We start from the raw sequence: 15,384 nt of genomic DNA, 5'->3' as shown, positions 1-15,384 counted from the left end.
TGGGAAAAAGAAGACAACCATACTCAGAACTGCTCTAATTATCTAATATTTTCATTAAAGGAAATGTTTAGTAGATTCTGTCTTTTTGTTATGTGTTATCATTATTGCGCACATTAGGTGTGCATCTGCTTTAGTTTTTCTCCCTATATCTACAAAGGAGATGATGCAATTTATTCAAAAGGAGGGGGAAAAAAAAAAAAAAAGGAAAAAGAAGGAGGAAAAAAGGAAAAAATGCGGGGAGATGGCAAGAAAAAGGGAGACATATGTCAACTATGTCTTTGTGATTATCCAGAAATAAATTTGAAGAGTGTAAGAAAATTTTGGCCATCCACTGTAAAACAGCATAAAATTTGAAATGTAGGGGTCATGAACATGGCTGCCTTTCATTTCCTGGAAGGAAAATATATAGAAAGGAATCAAAATATACACACACATCTATATAAACTTTCTGTATGTACGTTCTTTTTTACAACTAAAAGGAGATAAATACATAGGGGTACATAATCGGAACAGGATATTGCAGGAGTCCAAATTGTGCTTGTAAAAGTTTATCAAAGGAGTTAACCAAATCTGACCACTGAGCTCTGTATTGTTATTCTAATGGGAAGAAATAAAAGATAGCAAGGGGTCTATGGCCTCAGAGAGCCACTTGTCAATGAGATCGAGGCAGTCTAAGGCTGACTGGACCCAAACACAGTTGTTCAGCCCTTCCTCCCTTTTCCCAGCCTGGCAGCGCATCCTCCTTGCTCCTTTTTGCCTACGCTGTGAGTATGTCCATGCCATGGAGGGTGACTGTCTCCTGCTCCACTTCCTTCACATTGGTGATTTTTGTCTGGGTGAATGATCCTCTCTGAGTTAGGGCACGAACTCCCGTGCCAGCATCGGGGTATCCGTGGATTCCCGCAGCTGGAGGCCACAGGACCACACCTTTTAGTGGCAGTGTGGATTTAAATCAAATGGAAAGCAATATGGAAAAGCAGCCTGAGCTTTACATGCCTTGTGCCCCTTGCAACCACAGCGTTCACTGGAACAACAGGAGAGATTTAGACAAGTATGCCACTAGGCTAATTAAGGGCTCTTCTGCTAAAGAGGCTTTTGTCTCAAGCTCTAGTTCTGGAGATCTGAATGTAGCTATATATATATATATAAAATAGTTACTATACAACCACAGAAACAAGACAAATTTTGAGGCCTTGATTAAGACTTTGTTTTATTTTTACATACACACCAGTATGATACATGATAGGGATACTCAAGTTTCAGCTTTGGGATTTTTTTAAATTAAAAGTGTTTAGGGAAACAATTTACAGATGTTACTTTATTCTGTTTTCAGCTGATATTTCCATGATCATGAAGCTGGATGTCACTCAAACCATTCAGGCTCTCAGTTTGAAGTGTAAAGGCTGGTTTCAGTGAAACTTCTCTTGTTGGAAACAGGAGCTGCATGTTTTACTCTAAAAGCAGTGTTGGACTCATTGTTCATCAGTAACTGAATAATTATTAGTGATTTGAGTAGGCTTTCAGAGTTTAGCAAGTTTAGCATATATGGAAACACCTGTAGGGTTCCTTTGCATTAGCAATGTCTGTGTTTGGCAATGTTCATAAATGTCCACAGCTCTTGCTGATTTTTAGCATCTTTGTGCTGCTTGAAATAAATCCGAACAGAGTTTCAGCTTGATGATTACACTGTACTTTTTTTCCTTGCTTCACCTTCCATCCTTTTATAAACTGGTAGGGATACAGTTCTCTTGCACATTCATAGGAATGCTTAACACTTACTGTTAAAGCTGGTTTGAACTTAGTATGTTTTCCCCAGATTTGCTACTGCAAGATGGCTTGTTTTCACAATTATGACAGTTATGTTGAATTATGTTGTCTCCTCCTTTTTTTTTGTTATGAAGAGGCCGTGTCTTGTTTTCCAGAACATGATCTACCAGTCCCCTTACCATTCCTATAGTACACCCCAATTCCTTACTAAACTTAAATGTCTCATGGATGCTTGTGCCCTTGATACTCAGTTGCATTCACTTTCACGTTACTTCATGCTCTGTAGCATTAATGAAAGCCATGGGGCATTGTTTTGATCCTGTCATTTATTTTTCTCCCTAGCTGTGTGCTGCCCACCTGCCAACCCGATCAGAGGCGCCCAACCACTATCAAGCAGTGTGTCGGGCTCTGTTTGCTGAAACAATGGAGCTCTACACTTTCCTGGCCAAAATTAAAAGTGCAAAAGAGGTAAGCAGTCTGACAAGGTTTTCTGCTTTTGAGCTCACCACCATGTGAATTTGGCTTGCAAAATCACTTCTGTACCCAGCCAGCAGGGAATGTCAGATGCTGAGATCATCTGTAGTTTTTAGGGAGTGCACTTCTTCAACTGAGGTGTTTTTTGTTTTTTTTTTTTTAAATTTGGCATGTAACCATTTACATCCCTCAGAATTTGTTATTAATTGTGACTAGTCCATTTGGGAGTAAAACAGAGGATTTTCTCGGAGGGTAACACATTGCAGATGTGTACCCATTCATGCATGTGTGTATGCAATATATTTGAGTCTAAAGTCTTCTCTAGTGTTTCAGGGATGTTACAAAGTGTCAGAGCTTTGCCTGTTCTTCCTCAGCTCCTTCCCATGAGGGAATTGTCTTTGCTGAGAATTGTCTGAGATTATTCTTGCTCATATTTTGTCCCCAGTCAGCAGCTTCTGTTACCTTTTGCTGTATGATTGGTTTGTTGTCTGTCACATTGGTTTCACAGCAGAGCCAGCTTTAAAAATAGAAGTATTTTCCCCTTCAGGTCACAATGCTTGTGTTCACTGCCCGTTTGGCTGTTACTGTTGGCTGAAAGGCCATCCTGTGAGCCATTGCAATTAACGAGCCTGGCTGAAGAATGATTTAAAGGATGATATTGACTGCAGATAGTTTCAGTGATCTGGCCTGCAGAATGGCCCCATGAGCAGTTGTATTAAAAGAGTCTGGGTGCTGGTAACATCGGAAAACTGGTGGGTGAAGTGAAGGGCAGGAAGGGAAATTCATTTCTCAAAGCTGGTTTCTTCACCAAAGAAATCTTGTCAAGTAGCAACACTTTCATAATTTATTTTTTTTTCTTAATAAATCCCTGAAGGATTTTCTTTTCTTTTGTAAGTCAAGATCTACAGTACCTTTGAAAAGCAGGATAAAGTTTTACAGGCTGACCTAAAAAATTTTGCTGCTGAAAGAGGCCGAGCTGTTCCACCCACGCACATGTACTCCCACCATTTTCCTTCTTCTGGTTCTAGGGAACAAATGCAATGAACATCAAGCAAAACAAAACATAAGGGAGTTACTCCTTGTCAGGTTAATGAGCTGAATCAGCTCATTAAAGGGTCAGATGAACCTCAGAGCAGCACAAGAGAGCTTTTATCATGCTGATGGTGGAAGATGCAAACCAGCCACATAAGGGGCTGCTGCTCTTTCCTTCCTGAGTGAGATCCATCATCCTAGAGGGAGAATCCTTCTGAGATGGTTTTCTGCTGCACAGGGTCACATTTTATCTCCACTTCTTCTCCAGTCCTGTTCAAACTGAAAGCAATTTTTAAACTGAAGCAGTGTTATACAAGGATCATTTCGACAATGTCAGCATGGTTAAAGAGCCACTTGCTTTCGGAAGTGCCTGTGTTATGGGACATCTGCATCCAATGCCCCTGATACAGGGAGCAGTCAGGATACAAGATATCCATGCTAAAGTTGTCTCCCAAACCTTGACATCATTAATTTCACATCTTGGCTTTTAACTACTGGATATATTAACTGAGGGACCAGTGCTGGAAACACCTCACTCAACAGCTGTTGCAAAGTCCATGTTGAGGCTCAAAGGCAACACCCATCAGAGTTCTTCTTTCTTCTCAGAGAGGAATTGTGTTTCCAGTAGTTCTCAAACACCTTGGCCACAGTGAGTAGTAGTAGGGCATCTTTGTTGTTAATGTCAAAATAAAATATTGTGGTCTATAACCATTTAAAATCAATCTTTTAAAAATTATTTTAAAAAGTGGAAAGGCATTTTGAATTTGAAAATTATTTAATCACCTTATTATTGGGCATAAAAACCCAATAACATCTGATCATACCATAGAGAATACTATGAGTTAATTCCAAATGAAAGAAACCATTTGCCTCTCACAGACTGTTAGGCACTGATTCAAAGCACATTTAGGTCAAAGGAAGTAATCCTTGTGGATGGAATTTTGGCCCTACTGAATCAGTAAGACTTTTATTGCTGCACCTAACCAGGGCCAGAATGTTGACCTTTTGATTTCATTTTACTCTGGATCAGTCCCTCGGTAGGCATGTAAGAAATTACCAAGAAAATTACTTCAGAAGCAGCTTTTGGAATTTGAGTACTTCGGAGTGATGATGTGCTTGGTCCTTGGTCATAGCTTTTATCTAACTATAGATTTGGAAGGCATTTAATTATGAAAATAACACAGTGTACAAAATAAAAAATAGGTTTGAAGAAAATATGAGGTGGAATGCTGTAAATCTTGCTGCACCATTTTAAAGTGACCTTTATAGTTTATACTTGAGGCAAGCAGGGATCATATGATCACGTTAGGTTTGTGCCAGTAAAAGCTGTGCCATTGTTTACATGCTCTTCTGTCTTGCAAATGCATAGCAGAATCTTAAGTCATGAGGAGTACAGTTAAATACTCTTCTAATAAACTCCTTTTTTCTTTTCCTTTTGTTGTTGTCATATAAGTAATGGGTATAAAGGAGATAAACACTGAATGCTTCAGTAAGGAAATTTTGTTGTCATGGATTTGTGGTGATTGCATTGGCAGAGAACTGGGGGAAAAGAACCAAGTTACATACATAAGTTCTAATTAAAAAAAAAATAAAAAATACTGTGTAATATTGTGGGTTTGACACTAAAGATGCCAGGAATTTTCAGTGGTTAGTTAGTTTCAAAAAATAACAGCCTAATTTGGAGGTCTTCCTCTAGATTCCTCAGACCTAGATGCAGTTGTGTATGTGAGATCAAAATAAAATTAAAAACACCAAAAAGGGGAAAGAATCCTCTGAAATTATTTAAAGTAACTTTCCTGTGGATAAAAATTACTTTGAAATTACTTGGATTCCTTTTAGGGCCACTGAGTGGCATCTGGGTCTCTATTTCCCAGGTGTATGAGGTTCCTATTTTTGGTCAGTAAACGCTTAAATAGGCAGCTTCGCTGTAGTGGAAGAGGGAGAATTTTTATCTGTAAAACTTCACTTGCTTGGAGTGAACTAAATCTGACCTATATTATGCTGCAGCCTAGAACAGGTTTAGATAGGAAATAAACTGTGGAATAGTCAGGGAAAAAATGTTGCTGTGATGCTGTTTTCAATTTGGCCCTATAAGAACTTAGCAGGACATTGAAAGTCCAGGATTTCAAGAGGGATAGATTGGTAGGTAGGAGGGATAGGTCTATAGGTTGTGATCTAGACAAATACTAGTAAAATACTGAGGAGTCACATGTCCCCAGTCATCATCTGTCATAGAGCAAATAGAGCGTCAGTTCACAAAGGGCTGTGCTGGTATGAATTTGGGTGAGTGTATTCATCAGAAATGATGAAGCGATGAGTGAGCTGTTCAGATCATCTCAATGGATGTCAAATAAAACGTTTAAGGCACTTTGTCACATAATTGATGCCATATGATTATTTCCAGTCTGATTCCCTGTGTATGAAAGGTCAGCAGTAAAGTTGACTTGCAGGCAGGGGGATGGTACTTCTGTTCTTGAAAAGTGTGAAATGTCCCGTGTAGTGGATGCACGGGATGGACAGAGTTGAGAAGGATGTGATGGTGCTGTTGCAATAGTTTAAAAAAGTAAACAACTAGGATTTTTCTTTTTGCAAGGTGAAGTATTTTTAGCAAGTGTACTGGGGTGTTTTTCAGCTTGCTGGCAGCACCTGCATGCTGCTCAGGGTCTGTGAAAGGTGCCCTTGCTGCAGAACCACCTTGAGTACCATCTGCTGCTATCCAGGAGTGGTCTTCTGATGGGCCAAAACCTCCTAATTCTTGTGACCTGCTGTTTAAGCTTTTACAGCTGATAACAAAGATGGAGTACAGCTTGTTTTTCATGTCAAGAAGTGAGCTTTCAAAATTGCATTAAGAAAATCCCACAGAAAGGGATTCTCTCCTTTTTTTTTTTTTTTTTTAATTGTTTTGGGGGGAAAATGGTTCACAAGGTGAATGAAATACACATATATATGACAGGGGGCAAGGTAGTTTGAATAGCTGCTAAAAATTGACCCAGGTAAAAGAAAAGATTTATCTTTTCAGGATCATCCAGAAGTCATTGGCATAACCTTTGGCAGCACCTGGCCATAGAACTGTAGGCACAAATAAGTGATGTCCATGAGATAAAGCAAATGTTCCTGCTGTCAAGTATCTGAAAAGGTCACACACGTTGCTCAGAAATGGTATTGAGTGTGACTTTGAGAGACACGGAGAGATATGCGAGCAAAGGAATGCAAAATTGATGCTCTGGATCAGACAGGGGATTCACCAGGGCCCTATTCACGTTATGAACCTGCTTTTTTGAAGGCTTATCTGCCCTAGTCCTCCTCTGGTTCACTGTTACTGCCTGGTCTTGCCTTCTGGAGTTAATGTTCCACGTGCACTTCATGGCTGGGCGAGCGAGCAATGTGCCCTTGCCACAAAGACAGCTCGTGGTGTCCCAGGCTGCCTTAGGAGAAATGTTGCCAACAGGTTGAGGGAGGTGATCCTCCCCCTCTGCTCAGCACTAGTGAGGCCATGGCTGGAGTGCTGGGTCCAGTTCTGGGCTCCCCAGTACAGGAGAGACATTGACATAATGGAGAGAGTCCAGAGAGGGGCCAGGAGGATGATGAAGAACTGAAACAGCTCTCCTGTGAGGAAAGGCAGAGAGACCCAGGGCTGTTCAGTCTGGAAACTGGAAGGCTCAGGGGATCTCATCAGTGTCCCTAAATAGCTGAGGGGAGAGTGCAAAGAGGACAGCATCAGGCTCTTTGCAGTGGTGCCAGTGACAGAATCGGAGGCAGTGGACACAAACTAAAATGTTTTTACTGTGAGGGTGACTGAGCACTGACAAAGGTTTTCTGGGGAGGCTGTGGATTCTCTGTTCTTGGAGATATTCAGAAGATGCTGGACAGCTGGCTCTGGGTGACCCTGCTTTGGCAGGAGCATTGGACCAGCTGACTTCCAGAGACCTCTTCTGCTCTCAAACACTTGGTGACTCTGTGAGTGGTACCGATAAAGATGATGCTGGCCTGTAGGATGCAAACCTAAATGTGGGTTATAAACTCAGCTGGCACAGGGGGTGCTAGCAAACACCATATGATGCTGGCCAGAATATGAGATAAGGGTCCAGTAAGCAAATCTGTTGCAGTAGGTTTGACTTATATCTCAAAAGGCTTTAGAGATTGATGTACACTCTAGAGCATCAAAATTAATATTCCTTCCAAAACTAATTAAGACTTTGTATTTTTTTGTAATTGCCTACATCTCTAATTGCAGTGAAAATCCATGCTCATCAAAAACTCATCCATAATTTCATTATCCACAATGTGCTTTATAATTAGGCTTTTTGTGGAACATAGAGAAAGCTCCTAATCTGTACTGTTCTTTTAAAACATGCTGCTTTTCATTTCTGTCCTTTCTGATGTAAAAACGTAATTCTTTCAGTCTGCCTGGATATACTTTAACCTGATCTGTATGAAATGTAAACATACAAATTCTAATTAAGTACATGTGTAGAAATGAAATTGTTCCTTTTCTTTTTTCCCTAGTTTCATGCCATACAAAGATACAGGAAAAGAGCTAATGAAAAAAGTCAGGTGGCTATACTTCTGTATTACTTGTGCAAAATATGATAATGGAGGTAGTTAATAGGTACCTAAACAATGTTAATGGCTAACTTATTTTGGAAATAGAGTCATTAGCCCAGTTACTCTCAAAAGTCTTGTGACTGTAAAAGTTGTCAAATACTCTGCTGCTTGGATTTTCAATGAGCACAGCTGGAGAAATGAATTAATTCACAAACTTTTCAGCTCATAACTTCACTTTTGCCTACACTTTCAAGTCTCCAGAGACTCCACTTTTGCAGCTGTGTTATTGTCGGGCTTGCAGCTCCATTGTGATCAGTTTGATCCCTCGATTTAGGACCTTTAATAAGGGAAAATGCTGCTGGTTTGTGTTGGGCAGGGGAGTTTGGTCTTATTTTCTTAAGTGGTGCTGACACTGTCACTCAGTCAGTGTTACATGCCCTTGGTTTGGGTTTTTTTGCCTCTTACACAGTCATGTTGAGCAGCATGGTGACTATTGCACTCTCCAAGCTGAGGATCAGCCCATACCTCCGAACATGAAGAACTGTCTGCTATCAGATTGAGGTTTTCAGGAACTGGTTTAACTGATCCTAATCCCACTTAGGATTAAATGGGGTTTGGGTCTTTTCAGAGACCTAGAGTAATGCTGCTGCCTAAGCCCTTGGAATTTAAACCCACGTTGAATAGCTGAAGGTATATAAAAGTTTTTTACCATATGTGCACACTGTGTATTTTTAAATTAAGCCTAGATATGCAAGAATGTTTTATTATTTTCACAGATAGCAGTGTAAAAATCAATTTAATCAGTGAACAAGTGACTCCTAATTAAGAGTACAAGCTGGGAACTACAGTAGACTGCTCTGCAGTTGGTGAAAGGTGAAGTCCAGGTCTGGATTCCCTAGAATACCACATTCATTAAAGCATTGTGTTTTAGAAAGCATTTTACGACAGGGAGTCTTTGACACCGTGCTGACAAGAGTCTTACATAAACTCCCATCTGTCACTGAGCACAGAAGAGCACATCTCAAATGTGGGCCACGCAGCAGCAGCAAACCAAGTGCCTGCTTTTAATAGTACAGCAAGAGGTTTGAAGACATTTGATATTTTTATTGCTAGCTTTTGTCGCAAAATGTAGTCTTCATAAAAAAAAATTACCAAATGCTGTAAAGGTTTCAAAAAAAAAAGCTAAAGCTCTTGAAACAGTCATTTCCTACACATCCAACTCTTATTGCCTGAATGAATGCTCAGGCTGTACGAGCTGAATTGGGTCTGTGGTATCGGTCTGAGGTTCTGGGATCATTTAGAAAAACCCTTTCAAGATTTTTCTGCTTCCTGAAATGGAAATCCATTTAGGCCATGTATTTATTACACTGTAATAGCTTTTCTTAAGCCATTGTCCCAAGGGGAAGTGCAAGTGGCTACAGCAGCAGCAGCTGAGGTTACTTGCAGATTTTGAAACACAGTTGAATTCTGATGAAGGGTCTATTGTATTTTAAATGTGTTGGTTTCTATAATTTACGGTTGAAACAAGGCAGAAACCCACTGATGCTGGCTGGAGATGCTGGAGGGAAACCCTAATGTTACATTTAGTCTACAGGCTTAAACATAGTCATTTGTCACAGTGAATTTATTCCTTCCCAAGCAGCACCTGACAGGTGTAAAAGAGCTAAAGAAGCCTTCCTAAACATTTCCTGCAAGCATAGAGCACTTATTGGTTTCTTCCAAAGCTTTGTTAGTTCTATGATGATGGAAATTCCTTAATCTTCTGCTCTTTTCCACTAATTGCATGGTGAGCTGCATTTAAGTGCCAGAGACAGGTGCCAGGGAAGGGAATGAACTGTCCCTACAAAGTGGGTGTCGGTGGTACCAGGGCTGCAGCCAAGCACTCAGCACAGGGATGGGGAGTGAAAAAAGCCCAGCTTTGGCAGTAGCTTGTGCTTGTACCAGCTCATTTGTATCATAAAACTGCACTTGGAGACACTTCATCTCCTGGCTGGCAGGTTTTGCTCCTGCAGCTCTCTGGTGCATGGTAGCCAGCATCACTTACACCTGTGCTTTCTTGGGTAGGAACTGCCCCTCTAGCTATGTTCCAGAGAAACTAATTAGATGGTGGCCTTATTTGGAAGATCTTTCAGCCGCTCAGGGTGGGTTTTTCCCCCCCTTTTTATTTTCTGCTGTTAAGAAAAACAGGTTGCAATCTCTTTGTAAACAATCACACTCTTCTAGCTTCATGAAATATTCATGTCAGTCAAAAGCATCAGCCTTTGGGCATAAACCAACCCCAAAAACTTTATGGTAGGGAACATGGGTGCTGAGATGGGTGATTGTCACCAGTCTTGTTGAATAGCTAAAGTATAGGTTAAGCAGCTGGAACACGTTAATTTTTTAAAAAATTAAAGTGTACCTTCCAGTATGGGAAGGAGGAGCAGATTTGACAGTTGTGAGCCCATTTACTGAAGTTATCTTTTTGATTACAAAAAGGAAAAAGTAAAAGATGTTATATTTTGCAGTTTACCAGTAGATGTTAGCATTTGCAAGAAAGCAAGAAATTTACAGTTCATAGGTACTGTATCTGAAATGATTACTCCAACGGTATGATGTGGATAAGAAGAAACCCTGGGTAGCAGACTACACGTAAGCAAGGCCTTTTTGTTACCCTTGCCTCCCATTTGTCTGTTTTTTCCCTTGGAAAGGGCAATTGCCTGTAAGTGTCAGACTAACCACAGCACCAGGACCAGCAGAGGTTTCCATAAAGACATTCTTTCCCAGTTGGGTATCCTGTTGTGATGCTGCAAGTCACGCCAAAACGTTCCCACATTGTCCCACATATCTGCTTTTGTTAGTGTGGGTGATTTATGCTTTTTTGGAGTCTTCTTGTAAATTATGTGTTTTATTTTGGTAGGGCAGTGGTAGTATTTCTTCTTTGAAATGAAGCAATTGTGTTACTTAACGTAAATACGACGACAAAGAACCCATCTGGTCTCTTTCCAAAACCTCTGTGGTAGCTGACTCACATGTCCTGTCTCTGCAGCCAGGTTTGGTAGATGCTTGCACTGTTGAACGTGCAAGTTAAGCACTCTTCCAGTGCTTCCATTTCTTACACTGAAATGTTGGCAGTTTAGGAACTACCTCCAGGAGAAAAAAAAAACAAAAAAAAGTTTTAAAAAGTATGCTTATTTTTTATCTTTTCAAAAAACAAAAAAAAGTTTTTAAAAGTATGCTTATTTTTTATCTTTTCTGGAAAGCTCAGAAGCTGAATTAAGAGTGATGGTTCAGTTCCATTAAAATAAGAGCTTAAGTGCTTAAAAGATAGACATATCTACTTTTGGTAGATATGTCTGTCAGATCTCTGACCTATTGCTTTAGTCTCAAAAAAATAAAGTTGTTAGCAGAGGACTTAAATACCCATTTCAGTTGTATTACTGAGTACTTAGAGAATAGATCAAATTAAACATTGGTAAAGATTTCCTGGAAAACTCTCAGTAAAAGTGAAGTGGATTACTGAGAAATTGCTTGTACTGCTGCTTCCAAAACGTTTCAATACAGAAGTAAACAAAAATATACAGGTGTTGATGTGGATAAGAAAATCTGTGTAAAGGCACAGCCTTCTGTATTCAAGCTTGCCTGTTCTTTGGTCTGCTGTGTCTTTTAATTGTTTTTCATATTCTGGTTGATATGAAAGCTTGCTTTTTTTTTTTTTTTTTTACCTTTGCACACCATCTTTTCCCTATTTGCATGATCTGATCTTGTTCATAAGCAGCAGTTTACATCTTTGGAAGATCTGTTTCTCTTCCTCACATGATTTTATTATGGGTATTTCAGAATCTATACCCATGTTATACAGACTAATTAATTGCATTATATATACGATTCTGTCACTATTCAATGTTTCTCATAGTTTATTTCTTCTTCTACAAAAATGAGCTGCCTTGACCTCAACAAGCCTTAATTTTGGTATGAATGGATCCTTATCAAGCTGGTAATATTTTCTGTGTTGTAGCTTAACAGACCTGATAGGTGGTTAAGGTTTTTTTCTGTGCATGTAAAAATTTAGGTATATAAACATTTTAATGTGTAGCTTTTCCTCCAGCATGTTATTATCTGAAGTACTTTTATTCCCAAAACCTGGCATTTGTTCCAGGCATTTAAGGTTAACTTTCCAAGGAAGAGAAACATAGTATTTCAAGTTACTTTTACAGTATTGCTATTCAAATCATAAAGCATTCAGTAAAATACCCAAACAACAAGATAGAAGAGATTAAAAATTAAGCTTCAGTTTTACTTGAGAGTTAGTGCCACAGTTCATTTATTGACTCACTTCCTTTTCATTGGCAGAACCTGAAGAAGATTCAGGAAATGGACAAAGAGGCAAGTGATGAATCCGGCACGGATCTTGATGAACTGAAAAATGCTGACTGGGTAAGACAAACAATGGAATAGTGATTCAGCGTCACTGTTGGTTGTTTATTTTTCTTTATAAAGTAATGCCTTAGCTAAGGCATTATTACCTCTGCCTCATGAGACCCCACCTGAAATAGTGTCCGGCTGTGTAGCTCCCAACATAAGAAGGATGTGGACCCATTGGATTGAGTGCAGAGGAGGCCAGAAAGATGCTCAGAGGGCTGAAACATCTCTGCTATGGGAACAGGCTGGGTTGTTCAGCCCAGAGAAGAGAAGGCTCCAGGGAAACCTTAGAGCAGCCTTCAAGTACCTAAAGGAAGCCTCCGAGGGAGCTGGAGAGGGACTTCTTATAAAGACATTTAGTGACAGGACAAGATGGAATGGCTTTGAACTGAAAGAGATTTAGATTAGATTTTAGGAAAAATTCTTTACAATGAGGGTGGTGAGGCACTGGAAGAGGTATCAGCAACCTAGTCTAGTGAAAGGTGTCCCTGCCCAGTGCAGGGGGGTTGGAACTAGATTAGCTTTAAGGTGTTTTCTACCCAAACCATTCTATGATACTGTGTTCAAATCAGTCTCTGGGTTGTTTTTTTTAATATATGAATTAATAGTTACCCACTGCAAGCTAGAACTAAATGAAGTCTCAACTTTCCTTTGCAGACAGATGAAACAATACAAGTATCCAAGTAATATATTTTTCCTTAGGCTGTTTTCATGGAGAAGCTTTTGCACTTTAGAGACTGGACATTTAGAGAGGTACAATGCTGACTGCTCTTCAGAGGGGCCGTCAGGCAGTAGACTGAGCCACCAGCTGAATTTCTCCAGTGATAAAAGAGAAAGGCTGCAGGGAAACTCTTAAGCAGGAAGAAACTTAGTTTGTTTTCTAGATACTCTTCTTGCCGGTTCATAGAGGAATATTGCGAGGTTCTTAAAAAGTACTTGATTTTAATTTCCCAATCTTCTGTCCACCACCTGTTCTTTCTTCTCTCCAGCCATTCTGCTTCACAGGAAATGAGAGGGAGTTGTTAGTGTGTGGTGCAAAAGAAGCTGAGTTTTTCTATTGCAAGATCTTAGGACTTCGAGTCCATGCCAAAATTTCTATTTGAAGAACACCTTTTGGGGCAATTTTACAGGAGAGTCCTGGGTAACAAAGGTTCAGATTCAATTACTGTTTTAGTTCACATAGTGTTAGCTGTAAGTCTGAAAACTTTGATTATGTGCTTGCGATATACTTGAAGTGGGAATTTAGATGTAAGGTACGAGAATTTCAGATCCTCTTTCCATACTTGAAGTGAAACCCAGCAGTCCTGCTAAGTTGCAACAAAGTTTCGTTATGGTCACAAATGTTAAAAATAAAATTATGTAAAACAAAATGGGATTTGGTTGATGTTTTAAAAATGAAATAGTACAGCTGTAAATATTTGGTGGGGTCCTGTAAGGAAACTTTGATTTAATGTGTGGTGGTATTCAAGAGTAAGGTATGAAGTCAGGTTCTGTCTCTTTTGTCTTCAGGCCCGTTTTTGGGTGCAAGTGATGAGAGATTTACGGAATGGTGTCAAACTTAAGAAAGTTCAAGAGCGTCAGTACAACCCACTCCCCATAGAGTATCAGCTCACACCCTATGAGATGCTGATGGATGATATTAGATCCAAACGCTATACCTTGAGGAAGGTCATGGTAAGTCAGGAGAATCGCTGGAATTTGTCAAATCTGAAATGTTATTTTCCTTTTTTTATCTTCTTTTTGTCTTTTTTTTTTTTCTTCTGAAAATCTTGAAATTATTATTTCAGGCAGTTATTAATGTTCACGGGGTTTATATGGCGTCGTAAATTTGTGCAGTGCATTGAGGGAGAGAGCATGAGACTTACATGTGTAGGGTTCTTTGTTTTCCATGTAGCAGGCATTTAAAATTCTGAAAGACATGCCTACCTCTCATAGGCTTGAACAAATCGCTTGTGTTGGGTTTGTGATAACTTAAAGAGTCATCTCAAAAGTACTGTCATGCTTTCCACTGAGAGATTGTTTTGGACTTACTGGAGAGTACATCTGTCTTGAGATACAACATAGTTTTTGGAGTTCCAGAATGTAAAGTGAATGAATGATACTGTGATGGGAAGTGAAAACCTACAGAAAACTTAGATGACCGTAATCTGTTATGAATTTTCAAGGAATAGTCTATGTAAAAAAAAAAAAAAAATAAATCCTCCATTTGTAGAAGTTGAGCTCAGTTATTTTCAGCATAGTCTCTTGTTGCTTTCAAGTCAAGACAATCTGCCATAGCAAGCTGGAGAATGTTCATGGGTCTCCTCCTTCTAGATCCTCATAAAGGTGCTTGTAAAATTGACTTGAGGCTCTTTTTATCAGAACCCATTTGATATTCACTGGTGTCTCCCTGTTCTTTCTGTCCTTTTGGGTTATACTTTTTTCAACATTAAGATGTTCTTCCTGTTTGTTGAGCAACTGGTCTGAAGGATGTCTTATCCCAACAGGATGTGGTAAATCCCTTTGTCTTTGGTCAATATCAATATTTATACTTTACACTCACTTATCTTCACCTGTCATTACGTACAATGGAAGCATAGTCTTAGCATATTCAGTATTCAGATGTATTTACTTTCCTGACAAATCTTCACACAGTGAGAGAGCTGTGATTTCCACCAAAAAAAATCCAAGGGGAGGGTGGGGGGTGAGGGAGACAGATGAGAGAGGCAGAAGGTGTGTAGTATAAATGCTTATTATGTTTGAACTGAAAATACTTTCCTAATCGAGATCTGGATTTAGACTATCCGATTGTATTTATTTTCTGCACAGATGTTGCTTAAATGTTAAATCAATAGGGTAAAATACATACTCAGGTAATGTTGTTATCTGACTTTCCCCTAACAATTCAGAGAACTGTGCTAAGTGTTCCTCCTACCCTCTGCAGAAGAGGACCAGTCCTCTGAGGACCTCAATTACTATATGCAATCAGAAGTAGTTTTGTTTGAATGGGAACCCCTGGGTCATCTAATTTTGCTTTTGTCAGACTAGCTTTTAATTCATCTGCTGCTAAGCAAGCTCCTGCCTCTTCAGAAGAGATTTCCTTCATTATGTGGTACATCTTGAGGGCACAGCTGCTGCTCTGCTTATCCAGACTCTGGCTCTGTACAAAATCCCTGGAAGCATCTA

General features: G+C 39.6%; 1 protein-coding gene across 3 annotated transcripts in view; it reads left to right on the top strand.

Moving 5' to 3' along the window:
* The window catches only part of SPIRE1 (spire type actin nucleation factor 1), a 127,649-nt gene that overhangs the window by 75,408 nt on the left and 36,857 nt on the right, over positions 1 to 15,384 (top strand). For all 3 annotated transcript variants that reach the window (XM_058421452.1, XM_040071962.2, XM_058421443.1), the window contains exons 4-6: positions 2,110 to 2,235; positions 12,151 to 12,234; positions 13,729 to 13,893. In XM_058421452.1, the coding sequence (XP_058277435.1) occupies positions 2,110 to 2,235; positions 12,151 to 12,234; positions 13,729 to 13,893 (375 nt within the window). The remainder of the gene's footprint in view (positions 1 to 2,109; positions 2,236 to 12,150; positions 12,235 to 13,728; positions 13,894 to 15,384) is intronic.

The sequence above is a fragment of the Hirundo rustica genome, chromosome 1, assembly GCF_015227805.2.
Source record: "Hirundo rustica isolate bHirRus1 chromosome 1, bHirRus1.pri.v3, whole genome shotgun sequence".
Classification (NCBI taxonomy): domain Eukaryota; kingdom Metazoa; phylum Chordata; class Aves; order Passeriformes; family Hirundinidae; genus Hirundo; species Hirundo rustica.
This window is presented reverse-complemented; position numbering and strand designations above follow the sequence as displayed.